At 59.1% G+C, this 16,214-nt stretch overlaps 1 protein-coding gene across 5 annotated transcripts; it reads right to left on the bottom strand.

Moving 5' to 3' along the window:
* Positions 1-529: 529 nt before the first annotated feature.
* Positions 530-16,101, bottom strand: NR5A1 (nuclear receptor subfamily 5 group A member 1). 5 transcript variants are annotated; one of them, XM_015879434.3, is made up of 7 exons: positions 15,986-16,088; positions 13,915-14,033; positions 13,518-13,659; positions 10,583-11,223; positions 5,302-5,421; positions 5,015-5,162; positions 530-2,404 (listed from the first exon to the last, which is right to left on the bottom strand). In XM_015879434.3, the coding sequence occupies exons 2-7, from the start codon at positions 14,014-14,016 to the stop codon at positions 2,157-2,159; spliced, it is 1,401 nt and encodes a 466-aa protein (XP_015734920.2). In that variant the 5' UTR covers positions 14,017-14,033; positions 15,986-16,088; the 3' UTR covers positions 530-2,156.
* Between the last annotated feature and the right edge of the window lie 113 nt (positions 16,102-16,214).

Raw genomic sequence — 16,214 nt, 5'->3', positions numbered from 1 at the left:
CTGCGGTGTGAGGGATCGGGGCTCTGTGATCCTTGGTCTCAGCACAGCTTGTGCCAGATGGCATTTAACTGCTGGTGGAAGCCAACAGCCCCCAAAACAGCTCTGTACTGGCCAAAAACCACAATCTGGGTGCAGAAACACCACTCCTGGTGTCAGCATCTCCAGATGCTGGAGGCTGGGGAGCCCATGCTTGAGGCACTGCCAGGCAGCACTGCATTCATACCCATTGCTCGATGCCCTGCTGAGGTTTTGCTCCCTCCCTCAGCACATGGCATTGCCCGTTGCCTTCTAAATGCTATAATTCTCAAGCTTACTTGAAAAACACACTCAGAGTCGCTATGGCAATTCACAGCAGTGCTTGGAATCACGTCCTGAGTCACCGATGCCTACCTACTGAGCCAAAGCAGCGGTCCCCTCCTGCTGGGGGTCCCATGGGGTGGGAGCTGGGGGGCTGAGTGGTGCTCTCAGGCCAGGAGGAGGGGTGGCACCAGGAAGGAGTGTCAGAAATACAATCAAAAAAGACAACATCTGCCTTCTTAAATGAACTGCAAAATTTATTACAGTGGTTTACTCCTGACATGGAAGTTAATAACCTCCTGCCTGGGAAGGAAGGTTGGGGAGCAACGGAGGAGAGGGATGGAAGAGAGGAAAGGATGTGTGAGAGAGAGAGAAAGGGAGAGAGACACTTAAGGACACTTTTCATTTTCTGAAAATAAAATCTTTTACCTCCCAAACCATTTTCTCCAGTTCTTTAAGTTCACAGAAAGAAGAAGGTGAAACTGAACCACAGACTTCAGGAGGAAAATGCACAAACGTTGAAAAGCAAAAACAAACATGCTCTTCTGTATCTAACAAGTTGGGGTTGGCGGCTGGCAGCATGAGAGCTCCTCGAGCCCCAGCACTGCGTGGAGCTGCGGAGTATGAGTGTCCCCTCCAAATGGGACAGCGGGGAAAACACCTGAACCAAGCTGGCAGGGCTATGTGCTGGGCACTGGTGAGGACCCAATGCAGGGCAGGAGGAGGCTGCGATGGAGCCTCTGTGCTGCCCTGCTAAGCCGCAGCCCAGCGCAGGAGGAAAGCCAGCATCTCTGCTGTCACCTGGGGACAAGGCAGTGCTGGCCCTTCTGCTTCCTCCTTGCCCAAGTGTCAGTGGTGCTGCCATGGCCTCCAGCTGCAGCCCTGGGCACGTGCTGCCACGTGCTGCTGCAACTGTCCGGGTGCCCACAGCATGAGGCTGGGCCCTGAGCATCCCTCCTGCCCTGCTGCCTGCAGTGCTGCCTCCATCAGTATCACCTGCAGGCAGCGAGGGGATGGTGTCCATCTCTGTCCCTGTCCTGCCCTTTGGCTGCTCCCTCAGCAGCACATAAGCATGGCTGGTAGCTGGAGTGAGCTCCAGGAATCTGCCCAGGCTGTGGGTGCCTGGCGGTGCCTCTGCCCCTGCACCCTCTCCTGTCCTGCTGAAGTGTCCCAGGGACAAGTCCCTGGACGTGAGCTGGGCCCAGACATATTGTGGGATTTGGGTACTGCAGGTGCCAAGGGCTGCAAAACCCCAATTCCTGCCCTATTACTGGCAAGTGCTAAGAAAACAGAACCTTCCCAGGGTCAGCAGTGCCTTGCTTTGTGCTGGGGAAGCAGACAGGAGCAGGTTTCTTAGCTCCAGGGCTCAGCTTTGCTGCTGTAGAAATCCCCTGCCGTTATACCAGTGCCAGAGCAAAGAGAAACCCCACAACCGAGAGGGATTTCAGCTCACTTCTTCCCATGCCCTGTATGCCAAGGGTCCCTGGGGGGCACGCTGGGCAGTGGGAGGGCAGCAGTGGAGAGAGAGTACAGGGATGGCAGGAGAGGAGCAGAAATGGGAGCAGAGCCGGGATAGGCTTTTCCCCTGCTCACATTGCAGAGCCGGGCCAGGCAGCAAGTCAGGCACTGACTGTGCAGGGTCTGCAGGGCTGCAGTGCTGGCAAGGCAGTCCAGCTGTCAAGCACACGGCCCTGTGACCGTTAACCATCCTTACCATGTATTAAAATAAGTCATTTGGGACCTCCCATAGCATGGGTTAAATAGTATCACTGAGAGGCGTGGGGTGGAGAGGTGGTCTCAGGTGCGTGTCCTGCCCCATTGCTGTGTGGAGCCCTGCAAAGTCCATGTGAGAACTGCACTCAAGTCCGCTTGGCGTGCAGCATCTCGATGAGGAGGTTGTTGCAGGGCACCTCTCCACTCAGGTGCTTGTGGTACAGGTACTCCTCTGCCTGCATGCTCAGCGCCCGGACCTCGGTCAGCCGCAGCAGCAGCTGCCGGAACTTGTCCGTGCAGTGCGGATAGTGGCACACTGTGTATTCCAGCAGTGCTGCATTGGCCTTCTCCTGAGCGTCCTTAGCCAGCGTGTGGTTCTCCAGGTACTTCACATCTACAAGAGAGGGAGACGGGGGGAGTAAAGCAGAGCCAGGCACAGGCACTGCCTGCACCGTGCTGGGTGAACCAGGAGGGTCTGTCTCCACTGTCCTTCCTCTGGGATGCCTGCAGTGCCTATGCTGGTGCTACAGCTCAGGTGCTCGGTTTGCTGCTCGCCATGCTGCCAGCTCCACATGTGTCCACACTCAGCACTGAGTTTGCAGTTTGGACACTGCCTGGCTGTGCGGAACCCTCAGATCCGGGCAGCAAAGCAGTGGGGTTCTGCAGTTTATTTGGGGCTTTGGAGCCCAACAGGCCATGGCCACACCAAGGGCTGCTCTCCATAGGGCACTGTGTAGTGCTGGTGGTGGAAGCGCCCAGGGGCTCAGGCTCCATGGCCAGGGCTGGCCAGGCACTGCATGGTGTGGGCTGCAGCCCTGTGGGGTGTGCCTGGTACTTATCAGATCACCCTTCCCTTTTAACTCCTGTGGCACATTTGCTCCTATTGTGGCCGTCTCCCTTCTACCCGGGGTTGTTGTTATGAAATCTCTTTATCTGCATAAGGTTATTGTGCATGTCATTAAAAAAAAGAAGTTATATTGATAAATGTCAAATCTATCCTCTGAGTTGGCTCAACAATAGCTAGTTCTACTCGATGAACTCACCTGGTTCTCTGAAAGACCCTATTCACTGTTTAATTGAATATTTGAATAATCTTTTCATTCCTGCAAGGAATAAAGAATGTTGTCCAAATAACATTGACTCACTTCATTTAGCGACACTGCAGCAGTTGCAAAGACTGTCCTGTGACAAAGCCTCCCATCACACATACAGATATGCCTGGGATTATTTCTATGCCCTCAAGTGTTCTTCCTATTCACAGCTCCTTTTGTTTGGGAGAAGCTGCTGATAAATTGCAAACGCTTAAGGGAATGTGGGCTATAAAAGCCTCTCTTCCTCCCCTCCCCAAGAGTAGCTGCTTCATGAATGTAAGTCATGAAATCGAATGATAGGTCAATCCATTAAGGCTCTATTAAGCCCTTCTGTAGAACAAAGCTAACCTGTGCCGTCCTCATAAATATTGCTATTTTGAGAAGCCCTAATTTTAATTAAATCTCTTTACCTGCTCAGGAGAGAAATCTATTTAGAACTCAAATGGCAGCTCTTGTGAGTGGGGCTTGGCTTTGATTGTGCTGTGGCAGAGTGGTAAATGTGGAAATTCTCTTGTTAAAGGCAATTACATCCTGAACATAATACACAATCCCATCCTCTACAGCTGAGCCTGAGAAGGGCAAATTACTCCAAGTGAGCTCTGCAATATGGAGAGAAAAAGTTGAATTTGGGGCAAAATAATGCCTGGGAAAACACTGCTGTTTTATTCCACGCCCTCCTTGAAAGCTGCTGCTCTGGGGATGAGGAATCCCAGGCTGAGAGCAGTGCTGCAACCGCCGCTGCCTGGGAGGATGATGCCCAGCTTGCTGCCATATGTGGAAGGGATGGGGACAGGGATGGGTTCAGGGATGGGGGTGGGGACAGGGCATCATTGGAGGACTGTCCAGTTATGCTACTGCAGAAGCCGTGGGGCAGCAATGGGGCACGGCCCACTCCCCAGCTCCCCCATTTCCCAGCACTGTTTGTGCCACACCTTATCACTGTTGAAATTGCAAGTTGCCATATCTGGTTTCTGTGGATTTCAAAACAGCTCCAGAGAAAAAAAAGAACATGTTGGGAGGAGGAGATGCTGCAGCTGCAGGGGGGGACAGCTGTGTGGCTCCAGGCTCCCAGGAACCTGATACTGCCAGGGATGTTCTCAGCAAACCCCACTCTGAGATGGGGATAGGGATGGGACAGAGATGCCCATCCCTCCCCAGCACCCATGAGCTGCAGGGACCCACACACATATTCTCTCTGAGCAAAATTAGCAGCAGCTGGCATGGTGTGAAGCCGGGCGGTGGCAGAGGTGTGAGGCAGCAGCACAGCAGACAGCTGAGCCCCAGCAGCTCCGTGCCCAGAGGTCAGAGCTCCTGCTGGAACGGCACCAAACAGCTGGTGGTGACAGTGGGCATGAAGGTGGCTGGGCCGCACTGCACTGGGGCCGCCCTCTGTGGGGCCACACATCACATCCCTGCACAGCAGCGATCGGCAGAGGGTGCAGCCACGGGGGCAGCAGTGCTGGGCAGGGTGAGCTCTCAGCTGCAGCTCCGTGTTTTGTCTGGGTGAGGAGCAGCCCTGTGAATGTGCCGCCTGGCCGACCACAGGCTCCCAGCAGGACCTAATCAGAAGCAGCGCAGCCACTGCCTGAGTGCTGCTGACGCACATCCCAGGAGATAGGGCCGTCCCCTGCGGCTGCCTCTGCCAGCACAGTTTGCAGGGCACTATCAGCCACTGCTTTCCCTGAAAGGAGGGAAAGCAGGCGAGTGATCAAAACAGGATCTGCTCGTGGGACTGGGGATGCAGTGTCCTCCACAGCCACAATGAAGCAGGAACATCCCCCAGAGCTCCAGATGCACAGGGCAGGGCAGCGCTGAGGCTTCAGCCACTGCTCCCAGTGCCACCCCAAAGCCTCTTTATCCCCTCTACCCATCTGCGAGCACAGCCACTGCCCCCATCAACAGTCCCTGCTCACCAAGGCTGAAGAGGATCAGGAATTTGAGGCAGACGAACTCCTGTCGGTCCACCTGCAGTGAGTGCAGATGCAGGACCAGCTCCTGTGCCTGCAGCACCAGGGAGTGCAGGATGGAGCCCGCCTGAACCGCCACCGCCGACAGATCCACCTGTGGGGGGAACAGCATCAAGCAAGAATGGGCCCCATGCCCATCCCACCGTGTGCCCACCACAAACTGGAGGGAGGAGCAAGCTCAGAATGGAGAGAGCAGTCCCCAGCTCCACACTGTGGTGCAGCCCCACGCTCACCTCCTGCCCAGTGACCAGCAGCACACTGTGCTCCTTGCCATGCTGCAGCTGCCGGTACACGTGGTCAAACACCAGCAGCTCACTCCAGCAGTTCTGCAGCAACTTCATCTGGTCTCCCACCTGTAAGAGAGCAGAGCCACACTGCTGGCACCAGCACTCAAATGTGGTGCTGGGCCCCAGCTGTACCACAGGGCATCCCAGTGCCTGCACCCATCCCATGGGACTGGGAGTGTTGTGCTCAGTGTGGCACAATGTGGGTGCAGTGAGAGGTAACAGAGAGGCAGCAGTGTCAGAAATCTGTGTCCACCACCCCAGCACAGCAGTGAGTCCAGCCATCTGTGTGTGCCACTGCAGGAGGTGGCCTGCCAGCAGGGAGAGCAGAGCATTGGCACTGTACTGTGGCCATGTGGGGTGCTTGAGGCCCAACAAACCTCTGCCCAAGGAGTATCAGAGTCATGGGGCTACCTCCAACAGGACCACAGGTTTGTGGCCAGGGCCACAGGTGGGGAGGGCTCACAGCAGGAACCCAGGGAGCACCACTGCCTTCCCTGGAGCCCCCTCCCTCCTCCACCCAGCTAAAGAATCACTTGTCACAAATCTGTCCCCACCAGTGGAAGCCCTGCACACGCCACATCCACAAAGTGCTTCCCAGTCCCTCACACACGCACGTCTGTCTCGCTGGTGCTGGCTGCCCCTTATCAGTGCTGCCTTGCCTCCACACAGCAGGAATCTCATCTTTAACAAAACTCTCATTGGCCGCTTCTCTGCAGCCTGACGGGGCAGCACAAAGGCTCTGTGTCTGCGGGCTGCTCTGGGCTGCTTCCAGATTGCAGGGACAGAGAGTCCGTCCTCCCAGGGCAGGTCTGGGGGAGGCATAGGCAGCGCTTGAACCCCAGCACCCCCACAGCATGCCCAGCTGCCTGCACCTTCACATACCCACACACACAGCTATGTGCTGGTTGGGTATGCACAGCTATACGTGTGCACAGCTGTAAGTGTGTGCAACTGTAAGAAATTTGCACGGCTCTAAGTGTGTACAGCTACATGTGCACAACTGGGTTTGCAAAGAAATGCTGAGATATTCAACACAGGGAGGCAAAGTGCCTGAACTTCCCAGAGTCTCACTGGAGAGCAGGGGCTGGAGGCAGAGCCAGTGGTGGATGGCAGGTGAGCCAGCCGCAGGGATGGGTGCACGTGGCACAAGGCAGAGCTGTGCCCAACACAGTCCTGGTGGTGCTGCAAGACATGAGCAGTGCCAAATCCACTGTTCCCACATCCAAAGATGGGGTGACCGCAGTCGTCTCCCCCCCAGCTCCACCTGGAGAGCACTGCAGTGCCATTTGCTCTCTGCTGTTGATGGAAGGAAGACAGATGCGGTATCATAGAGCTGGATAATGCCATCGTTTGGCTGAAGAGGCTGCAATAAACGAGTGCCGGGAGATTGCAAAAGGAATAGAAATGAGATGAGAAAGAGCTTTATGGATCCCATGCCAGCACCCCCAGGGGCCACTGAGATGTATTTTGGGGGTTCTGGGGGTGAACGTGGCAGCAAGGTGCAGCAGGAGGCAGCGGGGCCGCCTGGAAGCAGTGCTGAACAGAGCAATGCCAGACAGAGGGTTCTGCCCAGCTGTTGCGCAAAGAACAGGGGAAGAGCTTGTCCTGCATCAAAACAAATGGGAGATGTGCATCTTGGGTGACCCTTGTCCGGAGGCGGTGCAGTGGCGCAGGGATCTGGGCTCCCAGCACAGCCCTGCTCCCACCCCACCGCACACAGCAGTGCTGAGCCCCACGCTCAGACTCAGTGTTGTTTTGTAACCTCCTTCCTGTGCCTCATTCCTTGTTGGGATGAGCTCCAGAAGGGCCAGTCTGAGGGTTTTGTGCTAAAAGTGGCTTAAATATATATATATATATATATATATATCTTTTCCAAAAGGAAACACTTAAACAGTCTTGAGATCTTCATTCTTTCCTTGAACAATTGCTAACTGCCTTCTCCCCACCTCTGCAGGCAGTTCCAGCACATCCCCATCACACCTCCAGCCTCCCACTCCAACCCGCACCACTCAGCCTGAGCCAACCCCACACCCACACGGGGCAGCCGAGGCAATCCCCCCTGTAGCCCCATACCCTGCAGCACCCATGGCCGAGGAGGGGCTCTTATTGCGCGGCCATCCAGATACAGTCGGTCCTCTGGTGAGGAGGCACGCACCCTGCTTGCCTGCAAAAGTTAAGCAAGGGATCTTCTTCTTTTAATGTCAAGGCTTTCCAGCAGAGCACTGCTTGGAGGACCTGATGCAAACTGACCTTTATTTTTTGAAGAAAGCGTTCAATCTGTGCACAAAACGCAGCAGTGAAGCGCTCCTCACATGGGGTGAGCGCTCACACAGCTCCGCCACTGCAGAGAAGGCCTTTCTGAGATGGCAGTCAACAGCCAATGGAAAATTCCATTGCCCTGCAATAAGGAGCTGCCAGGGGCAGGCAATGCCCCCAGGGAGCCCAAGACCCCAGTGTGGGGCTGTCCCTGCAGGCGCACCCCGACCCACAATGCGGGCAGCTCCTGGGTGTGAGCACAAGCTGTCAGCACTGCTGCCGGGGAGTGTGAAAGTGGACTAACCATCCACCAAATATCACAATCAAAACCCCACGCAAACACAAGGTGTGAGTGGACTCAGGAATCACTCCCCCTGCCCTGACAGCACCACAACGGGCAGCGCAAAGCAGAAACCACTGAGCACAGTGCAGGGTCAGCTCCCTGCAGGCAGAGCTGTGCTCAGCCCTGGGCTGCTGCCCCTTCCCCGTGTCACTGTGGGAGCACACAGCCGCAGGAAGCAGTCACATTTACCCCAGTGCATGGGATGCTGAACATCACTGCTGCGTCCACCGCCAGAAGGAGATTTTAAATCTGCCAAAAACGCGCTGGCTGTTGGCCAGGAGATGGGGTCAACATGACCCATGTGTGCTACAGGCAGAGGAGCAGCCGACTGCATATGGGACCAGCAGGAGCTCCCAGATCGCTCCCGAGGAGTGAATGAAACTGGTGCCAGGGACAGGGACCAGCCACCGTGCCCCTCACCACATGCCCATCACCACGTGCCCGTGTGCCCACACTCTGGGCTTTGAGTGACCTCAGGCTGGAGCCACAGCAGTTTGTTGCACATTCCTGGCTGCTCATCTCAACCCAAAGGTCATCGCATAACGTGTACAGGACATTTATACGTGCACGGAGCAGTATCATCTATCTAAACAATATTGGTATATAAAATGAACCTCAGGCAGACACAATGGGTGTGTACGAATGCGTGCGTGCACATCTCTCTCTCCTTATATATATATATAAAGAAATTACATCTGAAAGGACAAAGTTGCCTGAGACTCACAACCCTACAAAATATATTTCACCCCTGGCCCATATTTTTCTTCCTGAAGAGCCGCTGCAAATCTTCCCTCAGCCCTGACACATCTCATCTAGACTCAGTTAAAGTTCGTATTTATGGGCGTCAGCGCTGACCTCTTCCACCTCCGCCCGCGTGGCCTCGCACCGCTGCTCTGTGGCCGGCCCTCGATAAACAGAGGGCCCCCAAATCCCCCTCTGCCGCGCGGCATTATTAGTCTTGCCTCCGAAGGCCAGCGCAGTCCGTAATTCTCCCCCTGGTGACACAAGATGAACGCGGCGACATCAGTCTCGCGGCGGATTGGCATGGGGACCCTCGTTTGTCAGTGGCAGACTGACAGAATTACTGGCCCTTAAATGAAACGATATATCTGGGAAGTTAAATCTGTTTTCAATCTGGCTGCCCTGCACCGGCGGGCGGACGTGGCGTGCGAGCTGATGTCAAGAGGCCGCTTGCCCCTCTCCCCCCGCGTCCTTCCCAGGGCACAGACAGAGGCGTCTCCCCAGCACCCCCAGCCGCGGCCATCCCCTGGAGGTGGTGGCAAAGGGTCTGCTCTGCATCATCCCATTGTCAGCAGGAATGGAAATGGGAATGGGAGCAGGAATGGGATCTGCTGGCTGAGGGGTACCCGCAGCAGGCTGGTGCAATGCTGGTGCAATACCAGTGCAATGCCAATGTGATGCTCAGTGCAGTGCCTGGTGAAATGCCAATGCTTTGCCTGACCCCTCAAAGCCTCTAGCTGCCCTTCCCTGGCTGGTGCAGCAGCAGCCACCTTCATGTGGCCATTTCCAGGGGTGGGGGGTCCACAGTGTCCCTGCCCTGAGGAGCCCTGACTTTGCCATGGGGATTGCCTGTGTTACAGCCATCGATCCCTGCAGCTGTGCTTTTACACTGTGCTCACAGGCTTTAGGGTGAAGCCATAAAGTCAGCACTAGCAGGAGTTCATTTACCACCCTGCCATGCCCTGATGCATTGTGCAGGGAAGGGAGCAGCCATGTGGCTGTGGAGCTGCCCTGTGCCCAGGTAAGAGCTCTGTCCCTCCTGCCTGGAGCCCTCAGAGGTGGATTCACACAGAAACAGCCCATTCTCCTGATACAGTTGGAAAGACAATAGCATTACAAGGCTACATGGCCGTGCAGCTGAGATCCGCATTTACATTGTTTATAATATCTCCTGCAAAACAACAGCCACCCTGTTCCCAAAATCCAGGCTGGACACTGATATTATTGAAAAGAGCCTGACCCAGCCCCACTGAGTGCCTTCCGGACACTGTTCTGTGCAGCTGGGGGCTATTTTGGGCACGAGGACTACCCTGTGGCCCCTGCATGAGGCCTGGTCCCACAGCAGCAGGATGGGTCAGTATGGGGCAGCGCAGGGAGGGCACAACATTTCCTTGCCTGTGGCTCAGCTCTCTTTGGCTGCTTTGCAAAATGTATCTCCCGGTTTTGCCCATTTGGGATCTTTGGTCAGCTATGAATGGAAATGGCTGAGCACAGCTGGGCTGCCCCAGCCCTGCTCCCCCCCCCCACTGCTGGCCCCAGTTATTGTGGGGCTAGGAGGTGTAAGGGTCCTCACCCCATCCCTGCTGGCTGCTGTCGGGCACCTGCCTGACAGCATCGATTTTCCTCCCAAAGACAGAGAGAATTGTTTCAACCATAATTCCTCAACGTTAGGTTTTTCAATTATATCTTCAGCTTGACACCACGCTCACTCTGCCTGCGATTGCCTCCACACCCCCACTGCAGTGATGGATCAGACACACGAGCTCCATGTTGCCAGCTGGGACCATCCTGGTGCTCAGCCAGAACCCCCTGCTCCGCTCCATGTTGGCACACTGCAGCCCCCACCTGGCTAATATTGGCCCCCCAGCCCCCATCACCCAGCCCTACCTCCAGCTCCTTGAAGAAGATGCAGCTCCGTGCCCACTCCACAATGGAAAATAGCGTCTGGTCGGCCATCTTGCACATGAGGCCGAAGGTGCTGAGCTTCTCATGCCGGCCCTTGCCCTGCTCCTGCTGCAGGCAGGCCAGGATGCGCGCCTTCACCTGTGCCTCATCAGGCTCCAGCTGCAGCAGCTTCAGGATGACCTCGGGTATGTCAGGTGGGGAACTGCTGGGGTAGGTCTCTGGGTATGCATAGGCTGGCACGGCCTCATGCGCAGCGCTGTAGTGGTCGGGGTACTCAGACTTGATGGCGCGGTTTGGGAAGGAGGAGTAGTGGTAGCCAGCGAGAGGCGTGTGGCCGGGCACAGTCATGGCCAGGGAGGGGGTCCCGTAGGGGCCGCGCTCATAGTCAGCAGGCGTCAGGGCAGCGGGGTTGGGCGGCAGAGTCTTGGCCATAGCGTGGATGCTGTGGATGGTGGAGGACAGCCCATAGTCGTTCTGCACAGGTGACACGATCTGCGGCACTGCCTCCAGCTTGAAGCCGTTGGCGCGGATCAGCGCTTTCTTCTGCTGCTTTAAGGCACGGTCCCGTTTGTACATGGGCCCAAACTTGTTCCTCCCCCCACGCATCCGATCCGCACGCACGGCTGTGGGCAAAGGAGCAGAGCTGCGGTGAGAAGAGCAGGACCAGGGTGTGGGGGGGATGGGGACCAGTGGGGCTGGGGACGGTGGGACCCCTTCCCAGAGAGCTGTGTGTTGGGCTGAGCAGCACCTCAGCAGCTCCGGGCACGGTGAGGGAGAAAGACATACTTGGGTGTATGGAACGCACCGAGGTAAAGCACGCGGAGCAGAGTCCCGGGAGCTGGGGCAGATTAAGCTGCCTGACGCTGCTTTCATTTTCACAGCCCCCGGGCCTGGACCAGCCCTAGGATTTCATTCAGGACAGCACAGAGTGTGCTGCCTTCTGCAACGCAAATCCCCTCCCAGCTTCCAGAGCACTCTCCGTGCTGCTCCGTTCCCCACCGCCCTGCTCGCTGTGGCGGCGCGGCAGAGGCCGCTCCGAGCCTCGAGTTAAACCCAAGAATGTGTCACCCGAGCAGGTGCTTCTCTGCAGCACAAGCTTGGCCCCGGCATGGCGGCCGCCGGCCCACCCGCACAGCCCCGGCAGCAGAGAGGGGAGCGAGCCAGCAGCGCGCGGCCCCGCGTGGAAGGGAGCAGCCCCTGGGCGGGTTCGCAACCCACGAGATCGGGCTTCTCTGTTCTGTGCCCCCCTCCTCCCTCGGCCTCCCTTTGCCCCGTGGGTGCTGCGAGCCCCCAGACTTTCCCCACGCAGACTGAAAGGGCGGCGGCACGGCCGGGAGCGGCGTTTGCAGGGAAGCAGGAATGTGCTCCCCGGGGAGCTGCTCTGCGCTTCCTCCCTCGTTCTTTATTCATGGAAACAGCTTCTCCAGCCGCGCAATGCAAGGATGCCTCGATTCTGGGGAGCCTGGACACTGGGATGCCTCTGCTTGGGCTCTAAGAGCCCCGCTGCCTTCAGGGTGCACCACTTACAGTGCCGGCTATGCCCGGCCTCCACCCACATCTCTGGGTCCCAGCCCGCACCCCTATCTGCACTGCGGTGCGCTGAGAGCACAGATCTCCCCCCCGTTCAAATAATGCGCTGTTTCACCCCGCGGCCCGAGGCCGGGCAGGGCGATGCCCAGGGAGCGGATTCTCCCTGCACGTGCGAGAAGTGCTCGCACAGAACCTTCCCATGCCAAACGCTGATCCCCGCCTTTGCTCCCGAAGCACGAGCACAGAGGGAAGGGGCTCTCCTGTTCCCTCGCGCTCCACTTTTCCATTTCAGGACCGGAGACGTTCTGAAATCCCTCTGGATTTTGTCCTGTCTGTCCTGCCTCGCTGGAGGATTCCCGTGTAGCTCAGGCTCCCTGATCGAAAAACACCGATCACAAAGGCAAGGTGGGCTCGTGTTTTTAGCACAAAAGGGTCCCACGGGAACGCCGTTCTCCGGCGGGTGCCTCCTCCTTGGTGAGCTGCTGCGGCGAGCAGCGAGGAGAAACAAAAAGGAGTGAGCGGGCTGTCACCCGGGCAAAACACGGGGCCGAACGGGCTCCACGGGACGAAAACCTCCCGAAACAGGAAAGCGAAGCGTGCCCGTCCCCACCCCGAAGGCGCAAAAGCCGCCTCTGCTTCGCCTCGCTCCCAGCGCCCGTCCCGTGCCCGGAGCTGCCGCAGAGCGCTGAGCAGCCCGGCTGTTGGATCGGGCTGTTGGACCGGGCACGGCCACCCTGCACGACCCGCACGAGGAGCGGGGCCGCCCCGCCACGCGCCCGCTGCCTCCGCGGCCGGGGAAAGGGGCGAGGGCGCAGCTGGGGGGTTCTTTCTTTCCGCATTTCCCTGCTGAGGGCCCTCAGCGCGCTGTGCGTGTGCCGACAGCGGCAGAAATCCCTGCGTGGGGCTCGGGGACATCGCAGCCCGACCGTCGCGTGGCGGTGGGGCTGAGCGCTGCGACGCGCAGCTCTCGGCGGATCGACGCGTGTCACCGCGCTGCCCGGAGCCGCGCAGAGAGAAAAAGTGATTTGCGGCGGATCTCCCGCAGTTTTCGTGTCGATCTCGTAATATTTAACGTTTTCCTCAACTCTCGGCTTCTGGCATCGTCGATTAAGGAAAGCAGCGATTTCTAAGCTATTTCCCAACGTTCTGCCAAGCAAAGACGGTCCCGGAAAGTTGAAGCCCCGGCAGCCAAAACCCGGGAGAAACAAAACAAAAACAAAGAAACGAAAAGCAGAAAACAGGGCGGCAAAACGAATTATTCGTTGACTTGGGGAGGAAAAACGGAATCGGAGCCGCCGCGGCGATTCCCGGCCCGGGGAGCGCCAGGGACAGAGCGACCGCGGCGGGCGGACGGCACCCACCCCCCGCCCGGGCCGCCCCGCGGTACCTTCCAGCCGCATCCCCACGGTCAGGCACTTCTGGAAGCGGCAGTAGGGGCAGCGCTTCCTCTGGGTCTTGTCGATCTTGCAGTTCTGGCTCTCGGTGCAGGTGTAGTGCTTGTTGTTCTGCACCGTCCTCTTGAAGAAGCCCTGCGGCGGCCAACGGCGACGTTGCGTCGGCACCGGCACCCCGCGACTGCCCGCACCCGGTCCCCGCTCCCGGCCCCGCCGCCCGCCGCCCCCCACCCGGCTCCCGCCGCGCTCCCGTCCCGTCGCCGAGCGGTGAATCGCCGCCAACGAAAGCGGGCGGGGGGCGGCTCGCGGGAGGCTCCCCTGCCCCGGCCCCGGCCGTGCCCCCCCTCCGCTCCCCGCCCGGCCCGCAGCCCGCCGCCCGGCGGCTCCTACCTTGCAGCTCTCGCAGGTGAGCAGCCCGTAGTGGTACCCGGAGACCTTGTCCCCGCAGACCGGACACAGCTCGTCCAGGTCCTCATCATAGGAATAGTCCATCCCCGCCGGCGGCCCTGCTGCGGGACGGGCGGGTCAGCGGGGCGGCACCGGGCGGCCCCGAGACCTGCGCCGGGTGCAGAGCGGGAGAGCGGCGCGGCGGAGCCCGAGCGCAGGTGCCGGAGCCAGAGCCCTTTATAGCGCCTGGAAGAGCATCTCCATGCGGGTGCGGGCGGGCGGACAGCCCCCCGGGGGATGGGGAACCTCCTCTGGGAGAGCGGGCGGCGGGCGGCTGGGCTGGGGAGGAGGGACCTGCAGGGACCCGGCAGCCCGAGGGCAGGGCGGGAGGGGAGCGGGACGCCGCCGGGGGCTGCGGTTGGGGGCGGCCGTGGGCTGAGGGAGCCCCGTGCTGAGGGTACCTCGTGCTGTGGGTACCTCCTCAGGAATCATCATAGGAAGGGACCGAGGGCTGCTGTGTCACCCAAGCACAGGACGCTGCCTGCAGCATCCACCGTGTCCTTTACCCCAGTCCTAACCCCCAACCCCAACTCTAACTCCCAACTCTATCCGGAGCCCCAGACCCCCAGCGCTGCCCGGAGAAACCCCTTTGCCTCCATGGCAGGCAGCCGCAGGGAGCTAATCAGAGCCCGGGCTGAGGAGCGTGGGGTGCCCGGCCTGCTGCACCTCCCCTGCGGCCATTGGGAACAGCACCGGCATTGGTGTTGGCCGGCCGCCCGCACACGGCAATGCTGCCAGCACTGCCCTGTGGCACGTTCAGTGCTGCTGCTTCATTAATTGCTTCATTTGTAGGGACTCTTAATGAAACATTCAGTGCAGAAGTACGATCTATTCATCATCTGCATTTGTCCTGCGTGGAAGATTCCTGCTCGCAGGTGAACATAGCCAGCCACTGAGCCCAAAATACAGCTGGGACTGAGGCAGGGGGCAGTGCCAGCTCTGTGTTCTGCACCAGGATGGTGCCCAGGGTCACAGCACCACTCAGGCCAGAGGAGCTGCCCGCTCCATGCTGTGGGTGCCATGAGGGTGTTTGGCTACGAGAACAAGGATCCACTGCTGAGCCCTGCAGGGCCAAACTGCCCTCCTTGAGACACCCTTCTGTCCTGCTGCCTGCGTGTCACTGCGATTCGAGGTGCTTGGTGCCCAGTGAAGATGCAGGGAGGGCACTGGCAGCAGGGCTTGGTTCATCCCACATATCTCATCCCGCACATCCCATCCTTCACATCCCATCCCACACAGACTGTCCCACTCTGCTCGCCCCGTATGGCTCATCCTGCACACCCGATGAGGCCCGCGGTGCCCCAGGGAGGAAGCGGTGCTGGCAGGGATGTGCGGCAAACAGGAAGCGGGCTCAGCAGAGAATCACTCCAGAGCCACCCAGCGTGAAGCCCACACTAAGAATAGCAGCGGAGCAGCCCCTGTGTGGGGTGGCTGGGCTGGGAAGGAGCGCTCCTGCTGCCTGTGGAGCCTCTCGGCAGCAGCCCCACACTGCAGAAAGCCTCTGTGAGCTACAGAGCCACTGAGAGAGGAGTACAGGAAGGGCCACGGGGTTCATGTGGGTGCTGGCCACCCCCAAGCTGGCTCCAAGATGCAGGGACTGTGCCAAAGCTGGGGCCAGGGACGCACAGCTCAGCACTGCCTGCACTCCTGGAGCCCTCGGTAGCCTCCGCTCGCCGCCCCCTCATCCCGTCAGCTGGATCCGGCGCTTCTGCGCAGCATGGCTGAGGCCATGGCAGGGCCTCCTGCTGCTGCCACAGGGCCTGGAGAAGGGGTGGGCATCCCTGGGTGTCCCCAGGTGTCACATGGCACCCCTGAATGTCCCTGCATTTCCCAGGCGCAGCTAGCACTGATGTCTCCATCCCCTCCTCATGGAGATGGGAAGCGGAGGCCCATGCATGGCTCTCACTTCCGTGCCGAGCGTCCCCACCCTCCGCCATGTCACCGAGACCCCATGAACTGCAGAGCATGGGAAGGGGCACAGGCAGCCATGGGCTCCCCACCGCCAAGTACTCACCGCGACGCGACTCAGCGCCGTGCTGTGCACAGGGCCTAGGTCACAGGAGAGCTTCTTCTGCGTCAACGGTGAGCAGCTCCAGCTCGAGGAGCCTCCGTGGGTGCCGGGCAGCGCTGTCCGCTGCGGGCGGGCTGGGGGATTTATAGGGCTGCGGCCGCTGGGGAGGTGTGGGTCCGGCTGCGCACACCGCCCGGTGCAGGACAGCGGCCAATCTCCTCCCCATGGGGGC

This window comes from Coturnix japonica, chromosome 21, assembly GCF_054131305.1.
Source record: "Coturnix japonica strain WE chromosome 21, WE-NBRP24, whole genome shotgun sequence".
In the NCBI taxonomy this organism is placed as follows: domain Eukaryota; kingdom Metazoa; phylum Chordata; class Aves; order Galliformes; family Phasianidae; genus Coturnix; species Coturnix japonica.
This window is presented reverse-complemented; position numbering and strand designations above follow the sequence as displayed.

Bases quoted from the DNA above. Each gene is read 5' to 3' on its own strand.
- NR5A1 (XM_015879434.3), bottom strand. From the start codon at position 14,016: ATGGACTATTCCTATGATGAGGACCTGGACGAGCTGTGTCCGGTCTGC. The intron at 13,660-13,914 runs GTAGGAGCCGCC...TGGCCGCCGCAG, and splicing joins TCACCTGCGAGAGCTGCAAG to GGCTTCTTCAAGAGGACGGT. The intron at 11,224-13,517 runs GTACCGCGGGGC...CTTTGCCCACAG, and splicing joins CGTGGGGATGCGGCTGGAAG to CCGTGCGTGCGGATCGGATG.